Source organism: Channa argus, chromosome 4 (genome assembly GCF_033026475.1).
Source record: "Channa argus isolate prfri chromosome 4, Channa argus male v1.0, whole genome shotgun sequence".
NCBI classification, from domain to species: Eukaryota; Metazoa; Chordata; class Actinopteri; order Anabantiformes; family Channidae; genus Channa; species Channa argus.
In genome coordinates, this window is record NC_090200.1 from 12,308,672 (window position 1) to 12,327,385 (window position 18,714).

The 18,714-nt window shown below is 37.0% G+C and overlaps 2 protein-coding genes across 4 annotated transcripts; both read right to left on the reverse strand.

Annotated features, from left to right (window-relative positions):
• Nucleotides 1-1,041: 1,041 nt before the first annotated feature.
• On the reverse strand, nucleotides 1,042-13,899 carry LOC137125250 (sulfide:quinone oxidoreductase, mitochondrial-like). Of its 3 annotated transcripts, none has more exons than XM_067500416.1 (10): nucleotides 13,812-13,899; nucleotides 4,168-4,366; nucleotides 3,873-4,043; nucleotides 3,702-3,755; nucleotides 3,399-3,593; nucleotides 3,094-3,303; nucleotides 2,750-2,933; nucleotides 2,093-2,160; nucleotides 1,800-1,978; nucleotides 1,042-1,717 (listed from the first exon to the last, which is right to left on the reverse strand). In XM_067500416.1, exons 2-10 carry the CDS (start codon nucleotides 4,363-4,365, stop codon nucleotides 1,660-1,662), a joined length of 1,317 nt encoding a protein of 438 aa, XP_067356517.1. In that variant the 5' UTR covers nucleotide 4,366; nucleotides 13,812-13,899; the 3' UTR covers nucleotides 1,042-1,659. The 3 variants fall into 3 exon arrangements, with proteins under 3 accessions (XP_067356517.1, XP_067356516.1, XP_067356515.1); XM_067500415.1 differs by lacking the exon at nucleotides 13,812-13,899 and adding an exon at nucleotides 5,490-5,590; XM_067500414.1 differs by lacking the exon at nucleotides 13,812-13,899 and adding an exon at nucleotides 5,410-5,567.
• On the reverse strand, nucleotides 7,216-13,952 carry LOC137125251 (sulfide:quinone oxidoreductase, mitochondrial-like). The gene is made up of 10 exons (XM_067500417.1): nucleotides 13,812-13,952; nucleotides 12,147-12,345; nucleotides 11,836-12,006; nucleotides 11,666-11,719; nucleotides 11,359-11,553; nucleotides 11,055-11,264; nucleotides 10,705-10,888; nucleotides 10,118-10,185; nucleotides 9,822-10,000; nucleotides 7,216-9,742 (listed from the first exon to the last, which is right to left on the reverse strand). Exons 2-10 carry the CDS (start codon nucleotides 12,342-12,344, stop codon nucleotides 9,685-9,687), a joined length of 1,317 nt encoding a protein of 438 aa, XP_067356518.1. The 5' UTR covers nucleotide 12,345; nucleotides 13,812-13,952; the 3' UTR covers nucleotides 7,216-9,684.
• Between the last annotated feature and the right edge of the window lie 4,762 nt (nucleotides 13,953-18,714).

Consider the following 18,714-nt stretch of genomic DNA (forward strand, 5'->3'; position numbering starts at 1 on the left):
GGAAGGCTGGCCCCACCTCCTCCAATTTGTTGACCAATCAAACGCCACCATCGTTAGAATGACGCAGGCCCACTGAGCTAGAAGAGTTGCGACAGCGAGTGGTAGATGTTAGTTCCTAACACTTAGGAGAGCGAGAGACACGGCGTCATGTCACATGACCCATCAGCGAATATTCCTCGCCGCTCGCCGCCCCAATGGCTCAGCAGTCTTCATCCGCGGATGGTTAGCTAAAATGTTGACAATTTGGGTGTGGAACATTTTGTATTTCTAATTTCCAGTATGTGTCCATGAATACACACTGAGTTAAGAAATTCTTAATTTTTTTTTTGGTAATTTATGAACAAAAGTCAGACATCCAAGTTACATTATAATATATATAAGATAAGATAATTAGAGTAAAGTAACAATATTGTAGAGGCACTAAAATTGAGAATTGTTTGATGATTTAATTTTTTTTTATGTCAAAGATTCAATAATGTTCTATTTCAGTAGCAAACCGTTCAAAAGACGGGAGGGATTTAGAAAATTTCGATTTGTAAATATACAATTTACCCCAAAGGACAAATACGTTAGACATATGTTTTATATTGTTGATTACTTTTATCATATAAGAAAATAACAAAAATCTTTATCATCCTATAATATCATACTATTAGTGCAGTGAACAACTGCGTGCCATACTCGCTGGGTGGTCACGTGACGCCGAGACTTCCGTATTTCCAAGTCTCAGAAAGTAACGTCTCCGGATAGTGATCGGTCGGGAGAATAGCAACAAAGAGAGGATCAAAAGGCACTGTAAATTGGATTCTGATGTTGGCCCTACAAATCAAAACCTCTTTAAAAAGTCTATGTTGACGTTTTAATTTATCAACTGAGACACAAAAGATATTGTTTATAGAACCAACTCCACCACCCACTATGACCTTAATAACAAACACATCATAGAATTATCACCTTTGTGACAATTTCAACTAAAAAAAAAACAGCCATGTGTATCATGCAAAATTATTGTTGTAATACTGGAAATGAAATAACAGTCCATCAAGATTTATGATTTTTATCAACAACTTTAGGTTTTACTTCAATACCATCCCTATAGTAAATATGAATAAACAATAGTTTTGATGACTCAAGGGTATTGAACCTCTTTTAAAAGAACAATGAAGTCTGCACTGACTATATAGCCACAAATACATTTATAACAATTTTTCTCAAATGTAATAAGTGTGCAAAATTTTCTGCTGCTTAAATTTATATGTAACAAATGTAACTTAGAAGTTGGCCTGGGGGTGACTGTAGCTCAGCACATGTTGAATGGCAGCCACTGCCATCAGTGTGTGAGTGTGTGTGTAATTGGGAATAAACATTGTAAAGCGCTTTGGATTAAAAGTGCTATATAAGGGGCCAGTTACCATAAACATTTCCCAAAAAATATTACTAAAAGCTATTTACACACCAAACAGACACACCTGAATCTTTAGCAATGGGGTTTCAGTGATACCTCCAGGTTCAACATAACATAGGCCCGCAAATTATTATTTTTTTTTTTATCTCCACTTTTGCACTAGAAACTGTTTTTCTTACATTATGAATGATGTTGTTTTCCTCTCGGAATGTCGAGAAATGCAACTGATAAACATTCAAATTGATAGTGAGGATTCACTTCATCCCAAGATGAAAGAGTTTTCTGTATGGTCCTGGTCCACCCCACACGCCCCTGATGTAAGAAAAGTAAAGAGAAATGTACCAAGTTCCTTGAATTCATTAAATATCAAAATGTTAACTGACTATATACATACCTGAGAAGGCCATGCCAGTAAAGATGTGGCATAACATCAGCTTTCATGTAGTACATTAATCTTCTTTCTTTGGCTTGGTTAATGGGGAACGTTTCCAGTGGTTGTCCACTGTAGTCGAACTCTGCCAGAACGACTGTGTTGTAGCTTGTCACCAATGGACATGAAGTGTAGCCATCGTACTGTAAAACAGATTATTGATGATGTATTTGCATGTGATTTAAAAAGAGTTATTTAAAAAAAAAGCAAAAATCATGTTGAGATGACATAGTTCCTGTTTTTTTTTTTACACTTACCTTCTTATCTGGCTTCTCATTTTTAAGTATTTTGCTGATTGTTCTATGCAGGATTGCAGACTGTGCAGCTAAAAATGAGAAAACAAATGTTCTTTTTATGCTATACTACTCAGTTAAAAAAGGCATGTAATGTCAATTAGACAATGGAAATAAAAACCTGGGGGATGGATAAAAAATGTGGGGCAAATAAAGCCAGTTACAACTTCCAAGACACCTTTATACGATTCCGGATTGCAAGGGGCTGAAACCTATTCCAGCAAACATTAGGTAAGATATCTACCTGCAATTTAAAGTTGCCAGTTCCTAAAAAGACAAAGGCCCTGACCTGCTTAATATGAGTACAACAATCTGAGCATAATGCACCTATAGTATAAAGAAACAAATACACCTTTAAACATCAGTTAATGATCAAGTTACAGTCTTTAGCTCATTGATACATACTGTGTCTTTATACTACAAGGTTTGCAGGGTGTGGTGATTATATGCTTTTATAGTCCTGTGTAAATTTAGTATTGTGAAATACAATTTCTTTAGTACAGTACCTCTCAAGTGACAAGTACTTAAACTGAGTCTAAACTGTATGACACATATCCACCAGCAGAGTGCACTACAGTATTGTGATCCGATGTTTAAAGCTATGACACATTGATGACCTACCAACGGCAGCGGCAGTTTTAGACGTGGGGAGATTGGTACAGTCTCCAATCCCAAACACATTTGGATACTTGTTATGTTGGAGGTTGTCTCTGTTAACATCCAACCAGCCACCTTCGTCGGCCAGTGGGCTGCCTTTAATCACCATGCTGGGTCCCATTGGTGGTGTGACATGGAGCATTTCATACTGATAAAGAAAACCAGAAGAATTATTCTCAGTGTCTCTTTTTCCAATTTGGCATCTGTTTAAGTGCAAAAAGTGTATAGGTGTACTATGGTCATTCATAACATATATGTTTTACAGGGTAAAAAATGATATAATCATTAAGTAGTACTACTACAGTTACCTCAATCACTTTGGTTTCGCCTGGTTTGTCAAGATTCTCAAATACAGCTTCTTGCTTGTCTGCTCGCACTTCAATGAGATTCTGCCTCAGGTTCACTTGAATGTCACGCCGTTTCACAATGTCCCACAGTGAGTCAGCATATTTCTTGACCGCAAACAGTACTGGTAGTGATGTGTTGTATATTACATTGGCCTTTGCCCTTTTTCCTGTCTTTGAAAAATCCAAACATTATCATTAAATGGTGAAAACCACACTCAGTTTATCAAGATATACTAGCTTATCATTACATTCTCAAATGTCATTACCTTTCTGAGATAGGCATCTGTCAGGTACATTATCTTTTGTGGAGCTCCAGCACATTTCACAGGAGTGTTGGGGAACGTGAACACAGCATTTCCCTCTTTAAAGTTCTGCAGTGCCTTCCATGTTTTCTCTACTGTTTGGACTGAGTAGTTCGACCCAATCTTTAGTTGTTCAAACCCCTCTGGCAGTCCTTTGATCTATGTATAAAAAGAGTGTTGGTATCCTGAGTTGCAACTGAATTAAAAGACAATGGAAACATTTAGTTAGAGGTATATTAGAGTTTAATAAACAAGATATTACTTTACCTTCTCATAATGGAGTTGTAAACCAAGAGCCACAATCAAATACTCATAGGAGATCTGTAATGTGAGATAATGTTTATGTAGGGCTAAATGCACACAGATTATTATACAATTCTCAGATTTATAACTTTAGTGGACACATTATCAGACAACAGGTTCCTAAAGCCAACATACCTGAGTCCCATCCTCTGTGCAGACAGTATTTGTGTCTGGGTTTATTTCCTGGACTCTGGATTTCACCCACTTCACTCCAGAGGGCATAACACTTGCAGTGGGACGGCCTGATGGGGTGAGACGTTTTGCCCCTGCACCAACCAGTGTCCAGATTGGCTGATAGTAGTGCACCTGAAATAAACAACACAAGCTTGGAATGACAACGGCATAGGGAGTGAAAACATGTATTAGCAGCTGAATGAAGGTCACTTTGTTTGTATGTGTGGTAAATAATCATGATATATTGGATCCTTACTTCACTGGGCTCCACAACAGCCACATTCTCAGCTCCCAATAACCTCTTCATCCTTGCACTCATTGCAATACCCCCACTTCCTCCTCCAAGCACAAGCATTTTGTAATGCTGCTTAGCAGAGGCATGGCTGCTTGTGTGAAGAGTTGCAACAGCAGTGCCCGTTGAATGGCACTGCCTCAGACGATTAAGTGCTGCCATTCTGTGTTTGAACAATAAGGACATGTCATTGTGGTTATCAACAAACAAGTTACACTTTTGCATTCGGAACCATGCAATATATACATTTTTCCAAACTAAGAGTTGTCATATTACCAGCAGGCAACCATGATGTGTGAATTGATTTAGGTGGCTCTATTACTACATAGGAATGAATATTCAGTAGTGTCTTTTATATCACCGATGCACTTTGTTGAGGGTCCCTCCGCACTCCTCACACAGCCAGTCGCACTTATAGAGACCGATGTTGTTTGCCCAGCACGAATGGTTACAGTAAAATGAGTTTGTATATCCTTGTCCACCTTATTGTGGTCCTACACAGATTTGTCTTAATGTGTCACACGTGAGCCATTGGTCTTCATTGGCAATCTTAGCCTTTGGCTTAATTAGAAGTCGAAATTATTAATAATCTTTGTTTTTATTGCAGAACTTATATATATTTATATGAACTATATGAAACCACCCTAAACCTTTGAAGACAACACAGTGATGAACAATAGAGCAAATTTTTTTTTTTTTAAGTTATGTGATGAGATGAAATCTCAAAACATGTCCACTTCTAAAGTATTGGAATGACAAGGCCCGTATATTTTGGTTCTGCTGTTTTTTAAATTCATTTTATGACTTGGTTTAGAGGTGAAAAGATAATTGAGACAAAAGTTCAGAATTCCAGCTAATTTGATGGTATTTAGACCTGCAAGTTAAACCACATAGAACCCATCACCTTTTGTATCAGATGGCCCAAATTATAAGTGTGCAAACGTATGGAAACAGACACTTGCAAAGTAAATTAAACTTATAGATAAAGTTGAAGCTGAATATTTATCTGTCTTTAAAACTGTATGCATCTGTTAACACACTCTGTTATACGTAACCCACGGAACGACACGGATTACTTTAGAATCTGTTGCTGCTGCAAGTTGGGTAACAAACTCATTCAGCCTCCGTAACAACTACTCCTGCAAATGCGTAAAACTAATATTCAGAAACAACTGCCGCGTCGACAAAGACTTGTTGGATAATTACCGTAGCAGAACTGTCGTCCGTCCTACTGCCAAGAGGGACGAAATCGAAAAATAATTCGTGATAATTATGCTCTCACTCACCACGGAACACACGATTGTACAACCACCTAAGACGAAACTACAGGATCCACCACACACACTCAGAGCAGCAGACTGGGCGGGTATAAAATCGATTTGTTGTTTTGGAAAGTTTGCCCCGCCTCCTCCCATTTGATGACCAATCAAATGCGAGCTATATTTAGTACGACTCAGAGCCATAGAAATAGAAGAAATATTGTACTATTTACTCCTATATTTATATATTTATTTTAAAAAGTTTATTTCCTTGTGGCTTTTGATGAGGCTGTATGATTCTCTGCTCTCAAACAGCTACAATCGTTTAATTCTGGGGAAGCAAGTTCCAGTGACATCAAACAGGAAACGTGGAAATGGGAAAAAGGACAGTAGCAGCAAGTTGCTGCGTCAGAGTCTTTCAACTGTAAGCATTTGCTCAACAGAAGAGGGTCATAAAGCAGCACCTGGCATCTGATCTGCAGCTGAAAATGAATTAGTCAAATATTTGCGAACAAACTTTGGATCAAATGTATAAAACAGCACATACTGGAAATACACAGTCCTGCTAGGTTAAAACACATTCAGTTCTAGTTTGTTTTTATATATGGTAAAAACAAACAAAAAAAAAACACACCCTCATTAACTGTGTAATTTAAAGAAGTTGACTCCGGCAATTAATTTGTTTGTTATCTTTTTTTTAGACAAAGTTTAGATATTGATTCTGTCACTTGTAAAAGATGACCGTGTGATAATTCAACAATCTACAGCATCTGGATTGGTCAAGAGGATCCCACCTCCTTAGCCGGCAAGACGTCGTCATTGGTGAATTAATTAAATTAGAAATAAATAAATATACGCTTCTTTATAAATTGTGTTAGTCACATTCAGCTATTTAAATTAACTTTAAATAGCTATGCATATTTATTTTCATTACCATGGTTCTGACACTTCATTCTTCCTTAACCCATTAACCATATGTACAGAAATTACTTCTGTGATAAGTCTGCAGTATGCTGTGTCATGTGTTACCACAGTAATCAAAAAGCTCCACGACTTTCAGGTTCTCCCTGTAGGGTTCGCCACAGCGCAACGTGTTCCTCACGTTGATTTGGCATTATTGATTGATTGATTATTTTTTATTTTTAACTCAAATCTCCTTCCTGCCGCAACACTTATCTGGGCACCAAGCTGGCCCTTGATGGGTGAGCGGGGTCACATCAGGAGGGGTGAGATTTAATCAGATGTAATAAGTTGTCTAAATCCATAACGCATTTTACGGATTATAAACAAAATCCAGCTGCACACTAATTTCTAATCCCAATCTCATCCAGGCCGATCAATGAAGTGGGATGTTTACACGATAAACGCTAACATTAGCCACGGTGCTAACATTTGCACACGTGGCTACAGCTAGCTTTCAGGCTAACAAAGCCCCTACTTGAAGTCGCAAAGCTGTGATATTATTTATCTCAGTTCCCACAACACATATCACATCTGCATTTAACATTTACGCTATCCATCAATTCCTTGGCAAAACAACACAGCAGATAGATACACGGACACAAACGCCTCATTTTGTTCGCTGCTTTAAACTTGAGCAGCAAGAGGGGGCACAAACCATATTTAGCTTAAGTGTTGCCAACCATTGCTCTCCAGAACAATCCTCTTTTTGTTCATGTAGAGAAATAAACAGCTACTGAGGTGTAAACGTGTAAAAAGAAAAGTACAATAATGCAGCAATAAAATAGAAGCCAACAGTAAAGAGCCATTTATTGTAACATAGACAAGTTTCTGGGGCATTGTAAATGGTCATTGCCCTATTTCCACTTTTTCAGTCCATGCAGTGCTTTAAAGGAAAGTTCTTATTCCTGAATTACTTTGGGAGCATTTACATTTATGCATATGAAACTTTGCATAGAAAGTTAGGAGATTTAAGGTAAAGATATTTACTACCAATATAAATTTTCCCACTGCAAAATACACTTTGTTAGATTATTCTTAGTTCCATGCAATATATCTCAGAGGACCTGTCCTGGACCACCAACACCTCCAGCCTGGTCAAGAATGCTCACAAGCGACTCTTCTTCTTGAGGACACTGAAGAAGAACCACCTGTTTTTTGCCATCCTGCGATAAAGAGCATGATCACCTTCAACCCTCCCATTTTATCCAGCCTCGGGACAGGCACCAAGTTCACCCTTGGTGGACAACAACCCGCACATAACCACTTATAAATAAGTGTTTCTGCTGAGACTCAACATCTGATAAAACACAGTACTTCCACATGTATATTCTGTCCATAGTACTTCATCAGTATTTTTTTTTCCATAGTACATAGTATCTGTTAATTATTTTGTCCATTGTACTTTCATCTGTACATTATGTCCATAGTAGTTTCATGTGTACATTATGTCCATAGTAGTTTCATGTGTACATTATGTCCATAATAGTGCGTATCTTGCACGTACTGTAGGCAATGTATATTTTGCATTGCTTATTGCACTTATGCAATAAGCAATGCAATTAGATGCTAGACTGCATTTCGTTCCCTTGTACTTCGTTGTACTTTGTTGCCTTGTACTTATTCATGTGTAATGACATTAAAGTTGAATCTAAACATCAAATACATGTTCAGCATCAGTCCCAAAGCGTTACAATCATAAAAAAATACAATCATAAAATAAATGTAAAATTGATTCTGTGCACATATTACAACTAGGTGTTAGAGGGCAAAGAGTCATGAATTTGAAATACCAGCTTTTACATTTGATGCTAATTACATAATCCCATTTGCCATAATGATAGTGTTAAACATTGAACATGCATCAGATTTAGTGTTCCTTCGGTTTAACAGTAAAAACCAAGCTCTATTCTGAATTACCAAAACTCTTTGAAAGTTGTCATTTACCAACTGTGAGACAAACGCAATATTGTTTTTCATAGAATATAGATTTTTTTAATTTAATATTTGTATTATTGTTAATTGTTTGTGGGGGAAAAAATTGTATTTCTAAAATAAGAAGCCAATATAAAATACCCTGTCTGTAGAAGCTGGATAATTGAAGTGGAAGTTTATTCACATCAAAGTCACATTTTAAATATATAAGCCGCATAAGCCAAACACCAAATTAGTTTCAAATTTTTGAAATTAAAGGTTTAAAAAAAAGGATAAATACTTTGTTCATCCCAAAAATACCTTCAGTTTCTGTTGTCTGTACTATGTTATCGTTAAGAGGAAAGACATTTTTTTTAGGTTTAGGGAAAGAAAATAGCTTCATACTGTTTAGCTTTATTGAAATATTTTTATTTGCATTTACTTTGTTTACATTAATAGCAGTATCAAACATAATGTGACATCATTTAATTTACATTTAATGTCCTTTTTAAAAAAAAACTTAGTACCTTTAAATGAATGTTTATTTATGTTTAATCCATCATCCACATAACTAAAAGAAATTATAAAAGGAGCTGTAGGTAAGTTTTAAAAGTAAGTTTAATTTTATCAAGTCTATATACATTTATTCGATGGACTGGCCAAAACCAATAAAATCCAGTGCAAATAAAAGATCATGATTTACAATGTTAAACAGCCTACAGTTATTTAATATGAAAATCAAAAATTTTTTTTTGCTATTTTGTCATCTTTGTATAATATATCTATAATTATCTATAATTGTGCCTATATGTTTTATTCTCTGTGGAAAGCGTCTACAACCTCTGTAAAAACTAATAAAAGTTCAGCGATATGATCCCGAAATATTTTTGAAACATTTACTAGTAAGACGAGATTTGGTCTCTCTTAATTTAGTTATAGTCTTTTAACCTCTGGCCACCCTATTTAAAAGGAAGGAGAAACATTAGAACATTAGAACCACCTTTTTGTATAATGCACCACATAGAATTATCACCTTTGTGACAATTTCATCTAAAAAACTGAAAACAGTCATTTGTATGACCCAAACTTATTGTTGTAATACTGGATATGAAATATTTATCCAACAAGATGTATACTTACGATTTTTATGAACAATTCTAGATTTACTTCACTACCATCACTATAGCAGATACTTTGTATACACAACCATTTTAATGATTCAGGGGTAATTAACCTGTTTTAAAGGAATAGTGTCGGCGCTGACTATATAGCCACCAAGATATTTATAACTCTTTTTGTCAAATGTTCACAGTGTACAAAACAAAACATTCAAATTGATGTTGAGGTTTCACTTCATCCCAAGATGAAAGAGTTTCCTGATGGGTGCTGGTCCACCCCACACGCCCCTGATGTAAGATAAATAGTACTAAGTCTTGTAATATAATTACTATTAAAAATGAAATTGGTAATTAACTATATACATACCCAAGTAGGCCATGCCAGTAAAAATAAGGCATCAGATCAGCTTTCATGTGGTACATTAATATACTTTCTTTGGCTTGGTCGAATGGGAAGGTTTCCAGTGGTTGTCCACTGTAGTCAAACTCTGCCAGAACAACTGTGTTGTAGCTTGTCACCAATGGACATGAGGTGTAGCCATCGTACTGTAAAACAGATTATTGACTATGTATTTTCACATGATTTAAGTTCTTCAAAAAAAGCCAAACTCTTGGTTAAAGTCAAAAAGATTACATCAAAGTTATTGGTTATTTCACACTTACCTTCATATCTGGCTTTTCATTTTTAAGTATTTTGCTGATTGTATTGTGCAGGATACCAGATTGTGAAGCTAAAAGTGAGAAAACAAATGTTAAGTTCTTTTTTTGTACATTATTTGCTCCTGTCCTGTAAGTCCTGTAATGTCAGACACCAGAATGAAAGGCTGGTGGCTGAATAAATAAAATGGACAGTAATCCTAAAAGATCCCCATTAGTATGGCTAAATATAGCAAAGTTACAGGTTCTCTGGTGAAACCTTAATATTTTTAGCTTCCATCCCTCATTTAAAGCAGGGTTGGGCTCAAAACAAGCTAGCATACATCAAGCATAATTAAAAATCTTTAGAGCTCTTATGAATAGCCAATCTCCAAGCCACAGCACAGACCATGTTATCATAAAGAGCTGAAAAATTCTCATTATTGAAATAAATAAAATAATGCATATTCTCTCATAAAAGGCATCCATCGGAAGTGTCTCGATACTACAAGTTATACAGGTTGTGGTGATATTGTGCCTTTATAGTCTTGTGTTAATTTGATTGTATGATACAGATTTTGAGAACAGTACCTAATGACACAATGATGACTTACCAACACCAGCAGCAGTTTTAGACGTGGGGAGATTGGTACAGTCTCCAATCCCAAACACATTTGGATACTTGTTATGTTGGAGGTTGTCTTTGTTGACATCCAACCAGCCACATTCGTCGGCCAGTGGGCTGCCTTTAATCACCATGCTGGGTCCCATTGGTGGTGTGACATGGAGCATTTCATACTGATAAAGAAAACAAGAGGAATTATTCTCTGTGTCTCTTTTTCCAATTTGGCATCTGTTGCAAAGTGCAAAAGTAGACATGTATAGGTCTACTATGGCCGTTCATAACACATATGTTTTACAGAAAAAAACTGAAATAATCATTAAGTAGTACTACTACAGTTACCTCAATCACTTTGGTTTCGCCTGGTTTGTCAAGATTCTCAAATACAGCTTCTTGCTTGTCTGCTCGCACTTCAATGAGATTCTGCCTCAGGTTCACTTGAATGTCACGCCGTTTCACAATGTCCCACAGTGAGTCAGCATATTTCTTGACCCCAAACAGTACTGGCAGAGATGTGTTGTATATTACGTTGGCCTTTGCCCTTTTTCCTGTCTTTGAAACATCCAAACATTTTCATTAAATGTGAAAACCACACTCAGTTTATCAAGATATACTAGCTTATCATTACATTCTCAAATGTCATTACCTTTCTGAGATAGGCATCTGTCAGGTACATTATCTTTTGTGGAGCTCCAGCACATTTCACAGGAGTGTTGGGGAACGTGAACACAGCATTTCCCTCTTTAAAGTTCTGCAGTGCCTTCCATGTTTTCTCTACTGTTTGGACTGAGTAGTTCGACCCAATCTTTGGTTGTTCAAACCCCTCTGGCAGTCCTTTGATCTATGTATAAAAAGAGTGTTGTTATCCTGAGTTGCAACTGAATTAAAATACTATGGAAACATTTTTCAAGTTAGAGGTATATTAGAGTTTAATAAACAACATATGACTTCACCTTCTCATAATGGAGTTGTAGACCAAGAGCCACAATCAAATACTCATAGGAAATCTGTAATGTGAGAGAATGTTTATGTAGGGCTAAATGCACACAGATTATTATACAATTCTCAGATTTATAACTTTAGTGGACACATTATCAGACAACAGGTTCCTAAAGCAACATACTTGAGTCCCATCCTCTGTGCAGACAGTATTTGTGTCTGGGTTTATTTCCTGGACTCTGGATTTCACCCACTTCACTCCAGAGGGCATAACACTTGTAATAGGCCGGTATGACGAGTTTAAAGTTTTTGCACCAGCACCAATAAAGGTCCACATCCCCTGAAAGTAGTGCACCTGAAATGATTGAAACACCAGTAGCTTTGAATGACAGCAGCATAGGAAGTGAAAATAGTTCGATGCATGAAAGCTACAACTTTTCATTAATTGTTGTGTTGTTGTGTGTGGCAAATAATCATGATCTATTGGATCCTTACCTCACTGGGCTCCACAAAAGCCACATTCTCAGCTCCCAATAACCTCTTCATCCTTGCACTCATTGCAATACCCCCACATCCCCCTCCGAGCACAAGCATTTTGTAATGCTGCTTAGCAGAGGCATGGCTGCTTGTGTGAAGATTAGCAACAACAGTGCCCGTTGATTGGCACTGCCTCAGACGATATAGTGCTGCCATTCTGTGTTTGAACAATAAGGACATGTCATTGTGGTTATCAACAAACAAGTTACACTTTTAACTACACTTCCTTTTTCTCACTACAAAGAGTAGCATTTTAATGTTAGATTATTTTATGATTAGATATGAAGATTTTAAGTTTTACATGCAGCCAAATGATTTATCGTGTTCTGTGAGATAATAATGACTCGCTCAATTGCAACACCTGCGCCCTGCGTCAGAGCCACACCTAAGCCATTTTGGACTGAAAGCCATTACCAAATCCACACAAGAACTTTAAAACAGTCCAGCATTGCGCAATAATTTTGTGATTATTGTGGCGTAACATGCCTGATTTTGCGACAGCTTTTCTAAAACGTTTTTGTTTTTTTGTGACGTATTATACTTTAAGGTCGCTCAGAAATTACAGCGATTGTTTGAATAAAAAAAAAAATTGTAAAAAAAACTAAAACGAAATTCCCTGTATTGCCTTGTCATATAAATTTAAAATTAAAATCCTATTCTAACGACGTATATAACTTTTCATTTCATTAACGAATCTATAGTCATTATTTAAGAGTTTTAAAGAAAAACGTTCAGGTTGTTTGTTTTTTTTTTCTTTCGGCTTATCCCGTGAGTTCAGGGTCGCATGTTGATTTGGCAGTTTTATGCCGGATGCCCTTCTTGACGCAACCATCCCCAATTTCTACCGGGCTTGGACCCGCACTGCACAGCTGGGGAAGGGAAGGGGTTGTTGGGAGTTTAGTGTCTTGCCCAGAGACACTTCGATGTTATAAGATCTTATTATATTATTTCAGAAATTATCTAATGCGCTTCTGATTCTTCTGTGAAGTTTGCAAACTAATCCATAGGCGTTGCGTTTTGCAAGTCTCCCGAAGCCCCCATGCTCACAATCTCTATATTAATCTTAAAAATCAATTCCCCTTGAGCTTTCAGTCCAGATGGCGACGGCGACGCCATCTAAAGGCTGTTATAAAAAAAAACGCATCTTGCATCTTGGTTTCTTTTGCAAAGTTATACTATTTATTGTGGATTTGGCAACTACAGCAGCAGATAGTGTGCAGATAATGTGAGCCGAGATAAACATCACATAATGTTCAAGCAAGTTCATAAAAGCCAATCTTTTTTTTTTTTTTTTTTTGGAGGCGACTTTAATTAACAAGTTGTGTAGTAAATCTTAGAAATACTTTGACCTGCGAGGTTCTGACTTTTTAATCCTTTTTAATCTATGCACCCGTTAACACAGTCTCCTATGAATAAATATCACATTGGCACGAAATAATTCTGGGGTATTTCTATATTTTTCTGTGAAGTCTGATCTGAGTTGAACAGTTTCTGCTGCATGTCATCTAATAAACCCTCTCTGTCTCCATAACAAATCACTACTGCGCGTGTGTAGACCTGAAAACTTGTAATGCAGGTGCAATTTCTTCACTGCAGCGTCGAAAAGTCTTAGTTGATAATTACCTTAGCCAGAACTGCTGTTACCCGTCCGTCTTACTGTCAGTTTAGACGAAAACACGAAAAATGACTAGGGACAAATACTCCGTTGTGCCTTCACTCAATACAAAACATAGACTTGCACAACCTCCTAACATGAAACCACAGTCACCGCCTCCCTCTGAGGAGCCGACACGCCGGGTATATAGATCCATTTGATAGTTGGAAACTGTTGTCCCGCCTCCTCTAAGTTGTTGGCTAATTAACAGCGAGCATCATTAGCACGAAGCAGCGCCATCGACATTAAAACGGCAGCTGCAGCTTTGGACTAGTTCCAAGCAGCAAACTAATTTTGATACCATTGATGAATTTTGCAGCAACGCAAACGACTTCTATGTATTGTACATGATTGATTAGTTGTTTGAAATATTTATATCCATTATAAATATCTGTAACATTAAACTATCGATACAGTTAGTTTAGCTCCATGAAATATAATTTCAAACATATTTTGGCAAAACATTATTCCTGCTGATTTAAAAAAATATATTTTTGTTTCACTTATTTTAGCTACCTAAGTACCTTAGTGTTATAATTTTATGTTATTAGTTATGATTATTAACATAATCCTAGTTGTTTTCGAGTTCTTAGTCAGTGGCGCGGCTGGAGATTCTCACTGTTCGGAAGTATTTGCAGTGTTCATTGTCCGCTATTACAAAAACAAAACAAAAACATCTCCAAAGAGTCAGTGGAGATGTCGTCAGTCTCTTTCTGTATCGATTCTGGCATGACGGCTCAACATAAACTCTGCTCAGCTCTTTACAACACAACGGGCTTGTTTCTGTCACAGCCGTAAAGACAAAGAGGCTGCTCTGCTCGGAGTTGTGCTGACTTGTTGATAAGATGACGCTTAAGCTTTTCAGGAAGCGTAGATGTAGCGTGCTACGGTGGACGTCCAAGTGCAGTCCGTTTTTTTCATTTTTCTCCAATTTTCTAATTGCACACGAATGCAGCATTACCTGCAACAGAGGATTCCAGCAAGTTGCCGGGACGTCACTGCAAACATCGCTAGCAGATGGTGCACGTGCCCCGGCACGTTCAGATGCAGGAGAAAGTTTTCAGTCTTTCAGGTTTTATAAATGTTGTTTTGTACATTCATTTTACATGAAATAAATTGCCATTTCCCCCCTATTGATGTACACCAATTAACCCATAATGACAATGGGGTAAACATTCTTAATGGTGCCAAATAATTTTTCTGTCTTAAACTATCTGATTTTAAGGACAGGAAAGCAGAAGAAGAGCTGATGTGCCATAAACACAGGCTGCATTCTCAGCTCCCATTAACCTCTTCATCCTTGCACTCATTGCAATACCCCCACATCCCCCTGTGAGCACAAGCATTTTGTAATGCAGTTTGGCAGAGGCACGGCTGTTTCTGTGAAGTTTAGCAACAGCATTGCCCGTCGAATGGCACGGCCTCAGAAGATTAAGTGCTGCCATTCTGCCATTCGATTATTTCTTGAATAGATTGAATGATTTGAAGTTTTAAATGCAGCTAAATGATCCACCGTGCTCTGCGAGATAATAATGGGTTGCTCCATTGCAACACCTGTGGCATATTGGACTGAAAGCCATTACCAAAACAACTTGGCCTAAATTTGAGTGAAGTGTGGTTCTTTATGCCAGGGTTATTGAGGGATCACAGGTATTTAAAGATGTGACTGCAGGACACACATAATGTCCCTACCTCTATTAACTTTATAAAATATTAATCAGATTATACACCAGTGTGTTTACTAGGAAACTAACGTAACATTGAATGATTATAGGCAGTGAATCTGGTTGGGATACAACTTTCTAATAAGAACAATTATCTGGTGTGAAAAGTGGAAAAGAGAAATTTGTGTCACTTGTGAAAAAGATCACTCACTATGAAACAGCAGGATTCAGATGAACTGCTCCAGTTTGAAATGAGCCTGAGGGCTGTGACTGTAGATAACTATCTTCCACAATGAGTCAGCATAATTCTGAATAGACTACTGGCAGAGTTTTGTTGTGCACTGTATTAATCTTTTTCCCCACCTTAATTCTGTAACCCAATATCTGCTAGGTGTCAACTTACAACATTTCTATTTACCAAAGCCAACTGTTTATCTTGAAAATACAGGTACAGGTACATCACTGTATTGTTCTGAGTACAGTGTAAAGACAAGGAGATAAGATTAAAAGTATTAAAATGTTTAATACACTAATTTTAACTGTGTATTTCTGAATAAATCATTCATTCAGTACATTTTGTCCTGGTGCAGTCATATTTGGAACAAAATTAAACACAATGTTATCTACTTGTTTAGAAGCCTCTGGTTTTTCATTTATCTCCATCGTCAGGCATGTGTCTCAAAACATGGCTCAATATTATTTTTCATCATGGAGCCCTTTATTAAATGAGGATGACATCAATCACAAAGACAGAAATGTCTAATTAGTTTCTCATCTTAACAAAGTATAACCATATTTTATTTTATATTGCATTTTCCTTTCTCCTCTCTGATTTTCTGTTTTTGGTTGTCTGTTTTAGTCCAATACCATCAATCATGGTGAAAAAAACTTTATTATAGGAGATAAAAGCTTTTATATCAATTGAGTCAATGTCTTAAAATTGCATTTGATATTGACCATTTTTGTAACAAGATATTGCTATGTACTTTGTAAAAGTAATTTATTTAATTTTACATAATTGAGAAATGCTAGAATTCTATAAACATCAGCAGTCAATCATGGTATAGTTTTTGCAAAGCTAGGATGACCATGCAAAAGTGTCATAATCTGTGTTTTAATGATTTGTTTTGCTCTGGGGGTTGTTTACTCCTCCCTCTGTTCCTTTGTAGACTCTTTTACCTGACTACGCACCCACTAGCGTGCTTCTTTAGCCACTTTCCACACGTACACACTCAGTCTGCGTTTCCCCTATTGTTCCTCTGTTCAGGTTTGCCTCTTTTGCCATGCCATGCACCCTGCTTCTCGATCCTAAGTCTCTTCATGTCATGCCACAGATTCTTTTCAAGTTTCGATTGCAAGTTCACTTCTTGGACGGAGTTTATGTGTTTTTGGGTTGCTTAATGTTTGGGTTTACGCATCATCGTGTTAAGTCCCAACTAGAGGCAAGATGAAGGCTCCCAGTTACTAGTTTCACCAAAATGTTTATTTCATGAAGCTTCAGTTAAGAGCTTGTTTTAGACTGACACCAAGGGGGGAAACATTGTGTTGCAAACAGACCTATACATCACAGCTTCCATGCTTTTGTGTAACCTAATCTATTTTCTTTCTTTTGAAAATCGCTCTCTTTTCAGTTTATCTGTTTTAGCTTCTTAATATAAGTTGATTATAGTGTCTTCTCCATGTTTATTCACAGTTTTCAGCCTTAGTTTTTGTTTTGTTTTACTCTTGGAGTTTTCTTTTCTTGTTATTTTACTGCCCCCTGGTGGTGTGGTGGATTTGTGGCCAAGAGGACATGTGTGCCTGATGTAATAAAAGTCTCTCCAGGCATTTTTGAGATATAGCAATGACAAGAATGGGTTAACTTTGACTTTAACCTTCAAACACAAATCAGTTCATCTTTTTGTCCTGGTGAATGCTTGTGCTATATTTGAATAACTTCCATCAATGAGTTCCTGTAGTATTGCCTTGCCAAGTATGAAGGATGTAAGGCCACAAGGACTTTGACCTTTGACTACCAAAGCCCTAGCAGCTCATCCTCAAATCCAACTGTACGTCTTTGCCACATTTGAAGAAATTCCATAAATTAGTATCTGTGGTATTGTGTTAGAAAAAATCGAAAAGATGTGAGGTCACAGTGACATTGACCTTTGACTTCTGATGCACAAAATGTATATAGTTCATCGCTGAATCGAAGTGGACATTTTTGTCAAATTTGAAGAAATTCTCTCAAACCATTTTGGAGATATCTGATTCAGGATTAGTAGGAACAAAGGAGACTGTGGATGTCTCAGTGACCTTGAGCTTACAGTCAGAAAGGCCCACAAAAGAAGTTTCTCCTCGAGGTGCAAATTTGAAAAAAAATCGATTAGGGCGTTCCTGTGATGACATGACAATGATCTAAACCTTTGACCATTGAAATGTAATCACTTGATCCTTGAGACCAAGTGGCTCCAATATTTGGAGCAAATCTGAAGATATTCCCAAACCATTCCTGAGCTATGGCATTTACAAGAATGGATGATATTAGGTTATAGTGACTTTAATATTTGACACAAAGCTCAAAGGTCAAGGTCACAGTGCTGCTACGTCCATCCCTTTTTCTGCCTTCCATGCATGTAAATGCAATAGTTCAGAAACTGCTTGAAGAAACTTCAAATTTACCAGAAACCTGGATCACAGGTCAGATGTCAGAGGTCAAGGTAACTGTGTCCTCAAAACTGTTTCATTCTTGTGACTGTAATTTCAGTCACCTTGATGGAATTTTGGGACAAACATCCAACAGGACTTGAAGATAAACTGATATGAATTTGGTGGTCAAAGGTCAAAGTCACAGTGAACTCATGTCTATCTTACTCTCATCATTGCTATATCTCAGAAATGCACGAGTCAGATTCCCCATCTGACTCAAACATCCTCTTGAGCTGATTAAAATACAAGTCTGGACTGATGTGCATGTAAATTGCAACTTGGCTGGTATGTGGAGGTATAGCACTTCAACGTGGTAATTCTAGTTTTTAACTTATTTTTAAGTTTATATAGTCAAAAGGTGTGTGGCATAATTTAAGCCAATTCAAAATGTCATAATGAAGGAAAAAGCAACATCAAGCTTCTGATTGTGTTTAAATGTTGGAAAAGAAATCAGTCATGAGAGTTTTCACACATAGAGAGAGAGAGAGAGAGAGAGAGAGAGAGAGAGAGAGAGAGGGGT